The 15,333-nt window shown below is 49.8% G+C and overlaps 1 protein-coding gene across 3 annotated transcripts in view; it reads right to left on the bottom strand.

Moving 5' to 3' along the window:
* Positions 1–14,525, bottom strand: part of PBX1 (PBX homeobox 1) — a 134,689-nt gene extending 120,164 nt beyond the window's left edge. The window contains exons 1-2 of one of the 3 annotated variants that reach the window (XM_009559853.2): positions 14,013–14,525; positions 11,519–11,592 (exon numbers count right to left, since the gene is read on the bottom strand). In XM_009559853.2, the coding sequence (XP_009558148.1) occupies positions 11,519–11,592; positions 14,013–14,203 (265 nt within the window). In that variant the 5' untranslated portion in view covers positions 14,204–14,525. The remainder of the gene's footprint in view (positions 1–11,518; positions 11,593–14,012) is intronic. The other 2 variants (XM_054072778.1, XM_054072777.1) reach the window with 2 other exon arrangements.
* Positions 14,526–15,333: the final 808 nt, after the last annotated feature.

Below are 15,333 nucleotides of genomic sequence, written 5' to 3'. Positions count from 1 at the left end.
GATCCAGAGCTGTTTTGAAAACAGCAAATAAGAGGAACAGAGGGAAGGAGACAGGGCTAAGGGAAGAGAAGGTAAAAGAAAACAGTTCGCTCTATTATTGCCCCAAACCAAAGACAAATGATTAAAGCAAACAGCCCCCCGTCTCTTCCAAAGAGCTGTCTCATCTACTTCCTAAATCTGATTCCCATTTGTCTCTAATATGGTTCTTATTTGTTCTTCATTTAGGTCTCCTCCATGCTCCTCACTTTACCTATGAGAGTCCTTCAGGGAGCTATAGAGTCAGGCTTCCCCCAGGGAGCCTGTAAGGGCAATCCCTGACCAGGATGAGAGCCAACACCAGTGTCTGTGCAGAGAGAGGAGTTGTGTCAAGAAGGCAGCAGCCTACTGACTATGTGCGATAGCCAAGAGGCAAGGGGATCCTTGGAAAGAACTACCCAAAGGATGAGAACATCACTACCCAAGGGTGCTGACAGCAACCTGGCCGCATGTGGGGTGGCAACCCTGATGGGTGAAGCAAAAGCAATGAAAAAGCAAAAGGAGCCAGGAAGAGGGGATGTGGAATGAGCAGAGACACACTGCACAAGCGGTTTCCCTCTCCAGAAGCAGACAGCCTTCTGTGTTTGAAAGGAGCTTAAAAATTATCTAAATGGAGCTCCTTTCAAACACAAACTGCAGAGACGTCTCCTAATTGTGCTGCTCCTTTCACAATCCCGTAGGATGAAGTGGGTCCATCCACTGCCCTTGCCTGCAGCTGCTTGCCTCGGCACACCAGACCTGCGTGCTCCACTAGCCGTGCCTACAGCTCCCAAACGGGTGTTGGGACTGGAAGCACTGTGCCGTCATGGCCCTCCCAGCACTCGCCTTCTTGCCCTGGTCCCCCAAGCACCCAGCCAGCCCAGCACACTGCTTTTGCTGAAGAACATCTCCAAGGCTTAATCAAACATGGCAGAAAAAGGGGAAATAAAAATCTGTCCTTCCATCCGCGTGGGCTTTGCCACTTGCCTTGGGAGCATGGAAAGACCAAGTACTTCTCCCACCACCACCGTTTGCTGTGTCTTAGCTCCCTCCATATTGCCTGTGGGTTTTTCATGATAAAAAAATCACCTTTGCCCTTGGGATAATCTCCTTAACCCTCCTGCCATGCCATCATGCTGCTGCATATCATCATACCCCCAAGAGCCCACAGGTCAGGACCCACAGCTTTTTAGACCTGGATGCAGGAGAGCCATCTTTAGGAGAAATCCCACCCCATGCTGCACACCTCCCAGGCACGTACTGCAAACCTATCTGAAGGAAAACATAGCACTCCTTTTCCACAATAAAAAAAACCAACCAAGCACCCACTGTCCAACTGATCCATCAGCCACTAGAGGAAACCGAGCAGGGTCTGAGCTCTCCTTGGCCAGGGCCAACATCCACCCGAGATCAGAGCAGGGTCCAGATGGTTGCACAGGTACCATAACATCATTTTCCTCCTGCTTGCGGCCTGGGCAGAGGGCACAGCACCCAACAGCTGCTCTCCCTGCTCCCTCCTGCCCATTAGGAAAGCAGACACCCCTGACCTTCTCCACCACATCCCCCCAGCCCCTCCACAGCTTAAGCAGCCCAGGTGCGTAAATGTTACCCAATGCCCTCGCCAGGCAGAAAGTAAATTCCACTGAACAGGGGAAATGCCAGCTGCAGTCAGGCCCCGGGATGTGCAAATAGCAGCCAGGGACCTTCGGGAGAGGAACAGCCCAGGTCTAGGCGCTCCTGCTGCTAATCCTGCTCAGGACGCCCCCTCAAGAAGCTCCTGTCACAGAGGAAGGATGCTAATTTGACTATTTGAGGGAGTTAAAAAAAATAATAAATGAAATGTTTGCTATTGTGCTAAATGACCTTTTCAGCCGCTTGGGGACAGAATTGCATCGGGGCTTTGGAGCGAGCTACAGTGGATGCTGCTCGCTCCCTGCTCCCATGTTCGATGCTTTGTGCCTCCAGACGCATTTAAGGGGTCTGTGCCCTCCCATCCACCTCTGCCAATCCAGCAACAGAGCAGAGAAACAGCCTCTTTGGAAATAGCTCCATGAAGTAGGGAGGAAGCAGCAGTCTGCTAAGAGCTTGCTGAGCGAAGTGCTTCAGACAGCTTCATTTCACATCGCTGAAAGTGTAAATCAGGGAATTGCTCCTCAGCTTTTTCTCCATCAGCGAGGTATGTTGCCGCTCCCCTTCCCACCACCGATACCAACCGACACTTCACATCTGCTGACCAGATCGAACAGCCAAGATTTTCCAGGGCAATAATACATTCCCCAAAACCACCATTCCTGCCACCTGCTCTCCCTAGATGCGCAGTGGCACTGGGAGCAGGGCCACAGCAGGCTCCTCGCTCTCAGCAGGCACACGCGCAGCAGAACGTGGCAGCCAAAAGCTTCACAAATTCATATCAGAAGGAAATAGCTGACCCTTTGCAAAGCTCCCTTCGTAACACCACCTCTCCCAGTGGGGTGGAGAATATCCCACTGCCTGCTACTTCCCTACACAAAGCCAAATGCTCTCCTGGAAAGCACAAGCTTCACACAAAACATACCGGAGAGGCAGTGTCCTGTGCTACAAAGTCAGGATTGATGGCTGTGACTCCTTCCAACTCATTTCTTTTACTCCCTGAACTGTGCCTTTTGTCTACAGATTTGCAATAATCCCATTTTTGCAACATTTACAATAATAATTTTAAATGTAAACTTCCCCTCCCAAACAAAAAAGACCAAGTTAAAACACTTGCAACCTTTTAAAATTAGAGACTGAGTTAAAAGCTAAGCTCAAAGCTTAAAGCCAGAAAGTGATCTACCCAGAGACTCCAGGTATTGTATCATTCACAGTGTTTCACCAGAGAATCACTGCGGGGTGGAGAGGGGGAGGATGTGTGTAAACAAGCAAACATACACCCACCAGCAGGTTTTGAAACATTAATGTTGAAATTAAAGGCACATTTCAGAGAGTTATGGGCAGATTCGCTTTCATTTTGGCTCCAGAAGTGTAAATATCAAATGTCAAAGGAAACAGCCACACTGAATTAAGAGAGAAAAAATCCCCACGCTGCAGAGACATGCCCAGGATCGGGACTGCTGGAGTTGGGAAGAAAGCAGCAACCAGCAATGAACACTTTACAACTAGAAGCGCATTTTTGCCCTTTAGCCTGCCACTGTTAATTTTGCTAATCAACAGCACTCTGGAATCTGAAAATGTTATCAAACCAGGAGAGAAACTTGATTTTCCTCTTCTGATAACAAGGACAGGCAACCCAGCCAGGCTGGGCCAAATGCGGTGTTACAAAACACCGCCCGTGAAACCGAAAATGGGCTGTGGAAGGGATGAACTGAGTTTCTGGGCTTGCACTCAGGCGAGACACAAAAATGCAGCCACCAGTATTAAGACACGCTGATCCCACTTGCAAAGGCAGCTCTGCTCATTTTCCACCGAGGCTGAAGTAAAATGGCAAAGTTATCATTTCAGATTAGTGCGGCTCCTCGCAGCACTGGCTGTTCCGAGGGCTTTCAATGTATCGGTATATTTAAAAAAAGAGGGGTGCAGGGATAACATGAGCAGCCCGTCAGCTTAGGCTAAGCAAAAAAGCTATTTTGGGTAAGGCTTCTCCCATAAATAAAAGGCTGGGCAGGGAGAGGACAGTGACAACATGCAGCTTGCTCAAGGTATCCAAGGCGGTTTGTTACCCACGCTGGCGACCTCCCTGAAACCCTAAGAAGCAGCGGCAGCAACATCGCTCCTCGGAAGCTGTCTCCTCCATCAGGCTGCTGGTTCTCCTGCCACCTCTCCTGCTCCGCCAGGAAAAGGAGCTGTAAAGGTGGCCTCCTGTTCCAGCTTATTGAAAAAAAGAAAAAGTACAGGGCAGGGCTCTCAAACACAAGGCAAAGAGATTTGATTCTTCAGTGCCTTTTTTTTTTTTTTTAAAATCGACACAGTTGCAAACCAATTCCAGCCCAATCAATCCCACAGCACCCAGAGAAAGCATCGCCCAAGTCCCTCCCTAGCCCCACCACCAGCCTGACAACACCGTGCTTTAATGTATTCAGCCCGCAGCCTCCTCAGGCCACCGCTTTCTGTAATTTATCCCTATCTTGCCTGCCAGCTTGTATTATTTAAGTCTCCATGGGATGCATCACCTCCAAGACAGTTTTCAGGAGAAGCCACCAACCAGCCAGCCCTCCAAAACATCAGTTTTGGTTTCAAACAAGGTTCCAAAGAGATGCTCCCCAAAAGGAACATGGTGAGAGGAGGCATCTCACTGGAAAAGCCCTGATCCTGATGCCTTTGGAGCACACCAGGAAGGCGATACTCTGGCACAGCACCTCATAACAAACAACCAGAGAGGACAAAAGGCAGGGATGCTGGCAGGGGTATGGCAAAGCAGCCGTTACCCATGCCACGTACAAGCCCAGGCCGGTTGTCCTGGGGCCAGACACCATTCAGAGACAGCTTCACTCACTGCAGGGAACACTTGCCAGTCTGACCGAACTGGGACCATCTCTGGGTGGATGCTTGAGGACAGCTAAGGATGCACAATGAGGTTGGTTTATTAGATTATGGACAGCCCCACGCAAATAGGGCCATATTGATCCGGTCTGCAAACACCTGGCTGGGAATACAAGCAGCCCCTGAGTATACAGAAGCTGCTGGAGATTATTAACCAGATCCATTGCTGTAAATCACATTACCTCCTTCCAAACCCCAGCCCAGTATCGAGTTCCCCTGCGCTAGGCATTGTACAGTGCACATCCTTGCAGCATCACTTCTCCCTGCCCTGCACCCTAAAGCCCAAAGGTTCAGCTCAAAAGCATGGAGCCTGGCAGGGGCATCCTGCTCTGGGGTCTGCAGAGCCAGCACAATGCAGCCTGTCTGCCTCACAGCCATCCTCGAAAGGAAGCAAAGCATGTGTCACCAGGAAGATGAAACTGTGTAGGAAAACTGCCCCAGGAACGCAAGGTGGAAAAATTAAATATCCCATCTCTGCATACAAACTCACCCCCTGCTCCCACCTGGTACTTTGCACCAGCTGCAAATGTGGCAAACCATCCCTCTAGTGCATAGATGGCAGAGCAAATAGCACAGGCTCTCCTACCTCCCAAAGCACCCCAACTCTAAAGCCAGTAAGGAAAAAACACAGTAAAACGCTTAACAGCACATTTCCGAAAGATCACAAAACCCTCTGCAGAGCTTCATTAGCAGAGAAGGCAGCAACTCCTGGATTGACAGAGGAGCTGGGAAATTAGATGCTGAACCAAAGGCAGAGGAGGAATCCCACTTTCCTCCCTTCTCTCCATCAAAATCCCCAGCTCTGATTCAGCAGAAGCCCCAACAGCAGCATAGCCTAGTGTATCTCACTGCAAAAGAAACCGTTTACATTTAAACCACCACCCTGCTCCCCTAAAGAATTGCTGCATGCAGTAATTTCCTTGTGACGGGGAAAAAAAAAAAAGAAGCCGTGATGAAATTGTCTCAGAGTTTCTCTGTGTTTTGTTTACAGCCGCTGCCCTCAAATGCAGGGCCAGCACGCAGCATGAGAGCCTGCTAGCAGGAATAAATCTAACATTTGAGATCGTTTAGAAAAGCTCTGCTTACAGACAGTCAGCGCTCCAAGGGGGAAATCCCTTTGCAGGTCTCAAATAAGGGAACTTGAACCATTTTTCCCTGGAGAAATTTAGGCCTGAAAGATCTTCCGAGTTTCTCATTTGGAGCTACAAGGCTGATAACATGATCACTTTCCCTGGACTCACCCACAACACTGACTGCTGCCAACACCATGCAAAGACAAAAGGAGATGGACTGGAGGGAGACCCGTAATAGCAGGGAGGACAACTAACCTTCATGGAAGGGGATGCTCCAGGGAGCTGCGTTATTTATGCACGCATCTATTTAATATAGATACTTTTCTGGCATGCATTAATTGAACTCTTTCTCTGTGCCTTGCCCAGTGCTGTCAGCAGCATCCAAAGAGCAAGCTGTCGGCACGGCACCTTCCCAACACCCTTCTTCCCCTGGACACACGTGCCCAACAGCCACCACCACCCAAAAAACTGGGAAGGCTGGTGCAGGCAAAGGCTAGGACACTTGGGAGCATGGGACCTGGGGCTCATGCATCCCTCAGGAGCAAACAGATGGGGCAGGGAGCAATGGGACCCAGCAGACCCTCCAAGCGCATCCTCCTGGTCCGCTGTGATCACAGCAGAATTTACCTGACATCAAGCACCTACCAAAAAAACAAATCTTGAAACGAAAATTAAACGGGTTTGCCCGTGTACATCCCAAACCATGGGGAGTCCCTCAGAAGCGGCAACACCATGCCAGAGCTGGACTTGGTTCCTTCGCTTTGCTGGGCGGGCAGAGGGGGAGGAGGGGGGAGGAAGAGCCTGCTGGCAACCCTGTGCTTCCCACCTCTTCCCCTGGAGGATTGCAGAAGGCCAATTTTGATTAAACTAATTAAGCCTGCTCCGTTCAAAGAGCTCCAACCACATGCTACCAGGGGAGAGGAATAAAATACAAAATTAAAAAGGAAAAAGAAAACTCTCCTCCAAAGCCATCCATCCCGAACAGATCCCCAGTGGACAAAACCGTGCTGGAAGAGGAAAGCCCACAGAAAGGATTCACTGCAGTGTCCCAGGTCCAACCCTGAAAACTCTGTGCTCTGGAGAAGGCTGCTGCTCCTTCCAGCCATTGGGACCTACTGGGACACATACCACTTCCTGCCAAGGCAACTGGTTTCCATCCTCTCCCAGTCAGTCCCCAGAGGTGCCCACTCCTCTTGCATTAAGACAGCTCTCCACCAAGGCAAGGTCTCCCAGATGCAGTCTTCCCTCCCAAAACATCCCTATCTTCCAGCCCCCTCAATGTTCCCTTCCCTCCTTCCCCTTGAAGGCATCAGGTTTCTGGAAGCAATTAAATTTTGAGCTGCAAAGAGGCTTCCTTAGGCAGTGCTGGAGGCCCTGCTCTCCCAAAAGATTTCACTGCCCCCTGAAGCAGCCACACCAGCGACCTGGCAAACCCTGCCTGGCTGGGAGAGAGAAGCATCACCTCTGCCTTCAAAGCCTTTCAACTGGAGGGGGGGGGGGAAATAGGAGAAAAACCAAAGCAAACGCTTCTTCCCCTTTGAAGGGCAGGAGGGAGAGCAGCCGGGTGAGGGACAGACCTGCGGAGAGGAGAGCAGGAGCCCGGATCCTCCGGGGTTGGAGACCCAGCACTTTGCTTATGAGCTTTTGCAGAAGCAGAAGGAAGCCTTAGGTGCTAGAACTGCATTGAAATTCAAATCGAGGTGTTTAACTCTCCCCTGCGCCTTAGGAAACCTCGGTGGAAATGCAGGATAAGAGGGAGGGCAGGGTTTGAAACCCTAGAGAAGAAGGGCTGGGATGAAGGAAAGCAGGTCATCCCATCCTGCCCCACTAAACGCTCCATTTGAGGAGCCTTGGGCTTGCCAGCATACCCCACTTACAGCTTTGTCCTGCACCCCAAAAACCCCAGCACTACACGCACCACGGCTGCCCTTCTCCCCATGCTGATTTTTGTGGGGCTTTAGTTGGGAGAGGGGGGAAGAAAAGGGAGGAGGAAGAAAGAGCAAAACCCCATATCGTAATTGCTATATTAAAGAGAAATAGCAGGCAAGAATAATAAGAGAGGTGTCAGAAGTGAAATACAGTAACAGACATTAAAAAAAAAAAGACTACAGTTCTGAGATGGGGGTGTTAATTGAACACAGAGCTGGAGAGAACAAAGGGGTGTTAAGGAAGAAAAGAAGGGGAAAAATCCTACCTCCTCCAAAGACCTGATTTGAGTTAAGTTTGGTGAAGATAATGCACGGGGAAAGGTAGCTAAGAGGCACCTTATACAGCTATTATGTTCTAAAATTAAAAAAAAAAAAGCCACAAACCCATTATTCAACAATTGCACGGCTAATCAGTGCTGTCTATAAATATTCCACTTCGTAAATCCCCCCCACCGGTGGTATGTACAGTTTCCTTTTAGACCTCAATTCCTTCAACACAGAAGAGTGAGGGAGGGTAAGAAAATAAAAATCGGAGGGATTTCAAATCGCAAGTCAGGGCCTTTTTAAGAAGTCGGATTTGCCCGATGGCCTCACCTCCCCCAAAAGAGCAGAGAAAGTGAAACGATGGGAAAAGCTCTTAAGGAGGAGGAATCAGATTAAATGGTCATATATCCTGCGCTCAGCCTCTCCCCGCCATCCCCGCCGAACGAGATGGGAGTTGGGAAAGGCTCACAGCTGAAATAGATGCTGCTGCATTTTGACAGCAGATATTTTCCAGTTTGCCATCCAAGGACCCCACGTCTGTGTACGCCTTGCCTGATTCTTCTGCTTAGCTATTCTGCTCATGCAGAGAGCAGCTTTATAAAAAAAAAAACATACAGAGTAGGAAAAAAAAAACAAGGGAGGGAAAGGCCATAAAGACAGAGCCCCTACCCCTGCCTTCAAACTTTTATAAATCAGCAATGCAATTTCCGATTTCAATCCCTATTGACGGAGGAATCGATTGTATTTAGGACAACAATGCCTCCCATTTCCATAATTATTATTCCAAAAAGGCAGCCAGCCATTTGAAGGCAGTCTTGCCCCTTCCCTCTCAACAAAGCGACCAACAGCAAGTGAAAACACACCAAATGAACACCAACAACTTATAGGGATATTTAAGCGGCAATTTTTTTCCTCCCCCTACATGCTCGTGCTTGGATCAAACCTCTCAACTTCTACTACTGTTAAGCAGACGTCATCCCATCTCCAGGCTGCAGACAAAAGAATACCTACCGAGCTTTTATTATTATTATTATTTTTTTAAAAGTGTTTATAAATGCTTTAAAAAATAACTGAAGAGCCCAGGCACAAAAGGGATCTCTTTGGCCAATACAGACAACCTCTTTTTCTAAGAACTTTATGGACACTTTGGGTTTGCTCAAGACAACGTTAACGCTATGAAATATTAGCCACAACGTTGTGAGAGACTGTGGTAAAGTCTCCGTAAGGCTCTGGAGTCACTTAAATCAGGCAGCAGGGTAACCGAATGCAGATTTCTGCACATCATAACCGGGGGTGGGGGGAGTGGGGGGGAAGATGTAAACATACACTCTCAAACACCCATCAGTGACCACAAACAATCACTAGGATTTCAAAGGCAACACATGCAAAGATCTGGGAAGCAAAATGGAAAGTGGGAAGAGAGAAGTTGACTCAACTTTAACACTGCTGCCCACAAGGAAGGGGAAAGCAAACAGAAGCAGGCGGTAACCTCGGCCCCAGAAAAACAAGGCTGGCTTCCTTCGAGCATGGGGCCAGAAAGCAAGAACTAAAAAAAAAATAAAAATTAAAAAAAAAATAAAAGAAAATAAACCAGAGCCATCTGGCCATTTGCTTCCTTACAAAGTGTGACTTTTGGGGACGAAGACAGGGGAGAGGGGAGGAGGGCTTTGAATTGCAAAGTAAAATAATTCCCTGTAAACCTATCCGAGAGAGTAGATAAACAATGCTCCAAAATCTATTTCGCTTCACCCTCTTCAGAGACAGTGGCCCGACAACCAAGTAGCCCAGGCACAACAGCAACAAATACAATTTTAAAATATAAGACAGCCCCAGCACACCCCTGAATATCCTTTATTTCCAGCAGCATATGTTGCCCTACAGCATCTCACTCAATTTTATTTAGCGGAGAGGAATTATCACACCCAGGCACCACCAATACGTACAGCTCCCCATCTCTCCCCAGCATCACTCTGGTCACCGGGATTTCCCACCAGGTTCGGTTTTAGTGGATTCCCCATCTCCTAACTTTGTGACTGCACCGACAGCAAATCCAAACCAGAATTAATCAATTTTTTTGTCAAAAAGTACCCCCGCATGAACAACGCACGTAGCATCAAACATAGGCAAAGAAAAGGCAAACATTTTCTTTGGCTCACACAAAATAAATGGAGAATGAGAGATGCAGGAAAGGAACTTGGTGTTCTTTTTCTTTGGGGTGGCACCCAGCAAAAAGCTACAAAACCACCCACAAAATTTATCTCTAGGCAGACTCACGTTACATGATATGAACTCTACAGAGGTCCCCATACTGAACCCACTGCTCGATAGTATGGTAACTCCATAAGAAAGGACTCCCTGGGAAGGTCAGACCCCGCCATGCAGCCGTGAGGAGTTCTGAGAGCCGAATGCCATCGGTAGGTGCTTTGTCTGGGCTACACACTGCACAAACAATGCTTAACAAAGGGCCTCTTTAGTCATTTTATATATAGAGAGAGAGTCAAGTAATTGTATTTCCAATCAGCTGCTCGCACTAGGAGGTTTTATATATATATATTTAAGAAAGAAGGAAAGAAAAAAAAAAGACCCAGATTCAGGTTTCTGAAAGCTGTTCCCCTTTTATGTGTAACTATCAATGTATATCAACTGGGTGTGCAATCGTATTTATTGTCGCTTTCATTCATGTCATGCCCTTGCTTATATGGTTTAGATATGAATTATTGACTGTTACAGTCCTTGTTGTAAAAGGGGAGGGGGGGAGAAGTCAAGTACTTTGCAGCGCGCTGAAACAAGGCAGCTGGATTGCGATGGAAAAGCCTGACGATCAACTCTGGTTGGTTCAGAAAACCAATAGCAGAGACAAATCCCCCCCCCCAGCACCAAATTTTCATCTTTCCCCCCATTTTTTTAATGAACAAAAAAAGACTCCAACAAATAAATAAGCGGTGCATGTTGCTAAATGTCCTTCCCTGAGCATCTGTTGTTTAAGATCACCCTTGATTGATGACTGCTATTTTTTAATTGTTGCTTTTAAAATTTAAATGCCCCCCTGGGATGTGTTATAAGTGTGTTAGTACATGGTAGGAGGTCTGGAAAGTGGGAAACGGCAGAACCAACGCTCTCATGCCATTAGCTTCTTTAGAAGCCTGAGAACACCCCGTGCCATAAAACAACAGTACCCTAAAGTAACTAACAATCTAATATATTGCTTTCACTGAAGGCGACTGACAACTTGCTCTTATGTGAGCTAGCGTGGATGACTGGCAGACGAGAGCATTTTAACCCTTTCTTTAAAGAAAAAGTAAGAAACCTTTATGTTCACCTGAACAGCAATAGTAGAAAAATTGCACAATTTCATTTTCTTGGTTTTTCCCCCTCCAATTCCATACTCAGATTTTTTTTTTTCCAAGCAGTGCCATGTTTTAAAGAAGAAACCACAGCAAGCAAGAAATTGCAAGGGTTTTGATTCTCTCTTCTCCACAGAAAAAAAAAAAAAAAACAATAAATAAAAAGAGGCTATACAATAGAAATTAAACCACAGTATTTTCCCCTTCCAGACACAAACCGCATCATGCAAGTCCACTGCCAGAAGCATTAAATACCGGCGAGTTATATCTCCCACTTAAATACTGCTACAGGGGGAGAGGGGGCCACAAACTTGGTGAAATAAAACCTTCAAAGAGCAAAAAGAAAAATAATACAGAAACAATGGCACTTATTTCCTACCTGTTTTTTCTTTGATTTCACACAAGACATTAAAAAGGGCTGGCTTCATCCTGTGGCAGTTTAAAGCATGTTTCCTGGAGAGAAAGGAAAGAGGGGAGGGTGAGGTTAGGATGTCACCACGAGGAACAACTTCCCAAATTCATGCTGGCTGCTGTGTGTGTGCTGGAGGCACAGGGGCCACATTTGGGCCCCCTCGGCCCCGCTGCCATCCCTGCTCGGACTTGAGCATACGCGCTGCAAACAGCCACCTACCTAAGGCAGAGGAGATGAATTATGCCAATTTAGGAATGGCTTGGAAATTGCCTTTGCCACCGAGCAGCTCCCACCGCCGGCGCGAGCCAGGCGATGTGCCGAGCTGAAGCCAGCAGCTTTTGGGAGCCAAGCTGGGTTCAACTGTCTTATTCAATAAAGAGAGAGCACTGGGCTCTTTCCATCCCCCACCTCTGATATTAAACCCAGACGTGCTTTATTAGGCTCACCCTGCAAGGCAAAGTGGGAATAACCCCCCTTTGTCCCAGTGCTGGAAACATCCCCTGGTTAGAGCTGTCAATTCAGGGAATTTCAGTGCACAGAAACACACCGGCACATATGGGGAGAGAAACCCATTCCTCTGCCTCCGTGTTCCTTACACCCATCTTATTGGCAGGTGTTAAAATACAGTTCTTCACAATTGGGACAGGAAATATATTTAAAAACTGAGCTGGCTGCTCCTGGGAAAGGAGAGCTATTCAACACCTTCCTTTTCAGCTGCTGTTACTGCCGAGCTGAGCTGATCGCACCACTTGACTCTGGGTTTTGAGGAAAAGAGTTTGGGGTGGGGGTGGCTTTAACGGTCTAGTTTTAAAACCCACCATGTGCCCACTGAGGCAGAGAAACTGTATGATTTTATTTTTCGTCTTAAGCCACACCATCATTTAGCCAAGAGTTTAGTTGTACAAAGGGCTGTTGCTATCAGCACCGCGTACGGGATTTCTGTTTACCAACCAAAATTACACGCGAAAGACAATGTGAACATGTGGCAAACATTCACACTACTTACCCCACCACCCACATGTGAAAAAGATTTATCTATCCGATGAATTCTCTCAAAGGTATATACCCTTGCAGAGCCACAGCGTCCCCTTATCGGCACACCCAGATGGGTGCAGACATTTGGGTACACACAAATCACATACATATGCCGGAGGGGCCCACTCGCACATAACACCAGCACTTTGCATCTTCCCAAAACTTCATTTTTAAAGAAAGAAAAGAGGCAGCAAAACAACCGTACAATAAGAGGATGGATGGAGGAAATGCAAAGATAAACATCCCTGAGAAATACAGCACGTCTGGCAGCTCAGAATTAAAAATAATAATGAAAATTTTAAGAACAGTATTGTGAGGAAGCAAGGCAAAACTCAAAGCCTTCTCCTAGCTCTGTTCTGCTTTGGTTTTACTGATTTGATTAACTACACTAAATTATCCATGCAGGAACACACACAATTCCTGCAACTTTCAGGAAGAAGATCCCCAGGTCTGGCCGGGGAGAAAGTGATGGTTTCCTCCTCCTCCTCCTCCCAGCTACTCTATCCCTGCAAGAACACCAGAAAATGAAGAAGATGAGCCCAGCAACAAGCCTTTTGAGTAAGCGGGAGCTACAGCCAGGCTGGGGAGGCGGGGAGATGCGAACTGAGGTTTTGGGGGTACTTCTCTCCTCCTGGAAGTTCTCGCTAACCGAGTTTTGGGGCTGTGCGGTGCGTTTTTCCAGGAAAAAAAAATATATTTCAGCAATCTGCTCCAGCTCGGGGCACGGAGAACAACAAACCTCGCAGCTCTGCACCCCAGAGGAAATTTCAAGCGTACCCCAAACAATTCGAGGCAACTTTTTATTCCTCCAACCGCGCTTTCAATTCGGGGATTATTTTTTCCTTCCCTCCCTTAACTTTTGCGGGCGCCTTTGACGGTGTGTGTTGGGTTCGCACTCCTTGAAGCCGGGGGCGATCCGGTCACCGGTTTTTACAGCGGTTTATTTATTTTCCTTTTTCAATAACTCAATAAAGGAAAAAAACAAAAAGAAGAAAGCTCCTATGCGCACCCTCCAAGCGCAAAAAAACCCCACGACCTTAAAAAGAACATCACTACAGGGCCCTAAAAGAAAGGATACTATTAACCTCCCTAAGAAAAATGGAGCAGCACTTTGTGCCTCTCTCGGCGGAGAGAGCAGGAGCAGAGCCCCCTGCTCCAACAATTTCCCTCCGTGATTAAGACCTGAAAAGAGCTGGGAAAAAACAGGCCGAGCCCGAGTTTGGGACCCCCGGGTGGGAATGGGGCTGGAGTTGGAGGGAAAAGGAGAACAGCCAAGAAGCTTGGGGGAAGGAGGGGGAAAGAAAATCAACCCGGCCTCTTCTTTCCCCCCCCGGTTTCTCGGGAGCAGGAACGATGCCTCGCACAACAAAGGCGGGGGGAAACTTCCCCGTGCTCCCCTTCCTCCCCCCGCTCCCGGGGCTCTCACCTGGCCTGCGCTTCGTCCAAACTCTGGTCCGTGATGGTCATGATCTGCTGTAAGATGTCTCCGATGTCCTGCTTCCTGCCTGCCTCCCCCTCCGCCCCGCCTGGTCCATCCTGCATGTGCTGGGACAGGCCCGGGTGCCCCGGCATCCCCACCCCGCTGTGCGTGTGCATCAGCCGCGGCTGCTCGTCCATCGCCGGCCCCGCTCCGCCCGCCCCGGCTGCCGGCAGCGCCCGGGCTCACCGCCTGCCTCCGCGCTTTCTTTTCTTGCTCGCTTTCTTCTTCTTCTTTCCTCCCCCCCCCCTTCCACCACCACCAACACCACTCCTCCTCCTCCTCCTCCCCAGCCTCTTCCTCCTCGCTTTTTATTTATCCTTCACGCTGGCGCCCGGCTTCGCGGCGGGGAGGAAGAGGAGGAGGAGGAGGGAAAAAAATGCCCCAGAAAAAAAAAAAAAAAGAAGAGAGGGAGAGAGAAAAGAAAGGGGGAAAAAATCCCTTTGGCTGCTGGAGGAGGAGGGAGGAGGGAAAGAGGGGAGGAGGGAGGGAGGAGGGAGAAGAGGGAGGGAGGAGGGAATAGAGGGAGGGAGGAGGAGGGGGTTCCGGGGAAGGGAGGGGAAACGGCGGCGACTCCAAAAGCCGGGCGAGCTCAGCCCCGCGCCCGGGGAGGCAGCGGGCGGGCAGGGGCCGGGGCTGCGCCCGCGGAGGAGGAGGAAGAGGAGGCGAGAGCCGCGGCGGTGGCAGCGCCGGGGGGAAGGAGGAGGGCTCCAAACTTTCCCCCCCTCCCCCGCCGCCCCGGGGCTCGCTCGGCACCCGGCGCCCCCCACCCCGCGTCCTCCGGGCCTTTTGTTCGGCTCCGGACGCCCCGAACTGGCGCGGCGGGGCCGGCGGGGGGGGGCAGAGGGGGGCGAGGGGGGGAGGAAGGAGCAGCGGCCTCGCCCCGCCCCCGCGAGCCATTGGCTGCCGCCGCTCTGGCCGCGCCCTCTCGCCCCGCCTCCCATTGCCATTGGCTGCCGCCGCGTTCACCGCGCCCCCTCGCTCCGGCCCGCGCCATTGGCTGTCCCCGCGCTGGCCACGCCCCCTCGCCTAGCCGCCACACACCATTGGCTGCTTTACATTCTGGTCACGCCCACTCTCCCCGCCTCCCAGCGCCGTTGGCTGTCGCCGAGATGGCCACGCCTACCGGTCACACCCCTTCCCCGCGCTACGGAGCGCCCCGCCCCGCCCGCCCGTCAATCTCCGGGTTCAGAGGTGGGGACGGGGCCGCCCCCGCCCGAGCCTTAAAGGGGTCGCAGCGCCAAGGGGAGGAGGCGGGCGGAGCGTGAGC

This window comes from Cuculus canorus, chromosome 8 (genome assembly GCF_017976375.1).
Source record: "Cuculus canorus isolate bCucCan1 chromosome 8, bCucCan1.pri, whole genome shotgun sequence".
In the NCBI taxonomy this organism is placed as follows: domain Eukaryota; kingdom Metazoa; phylum Chordata; class Aves; order Cuculiformes; family Cuculidae; genus Cuculus; species Cuculus canorus.
Note: the sequence above shows the minus strand (reverse complement) of the source record. Positions and strands in the feature narration are given on the sequence as shown.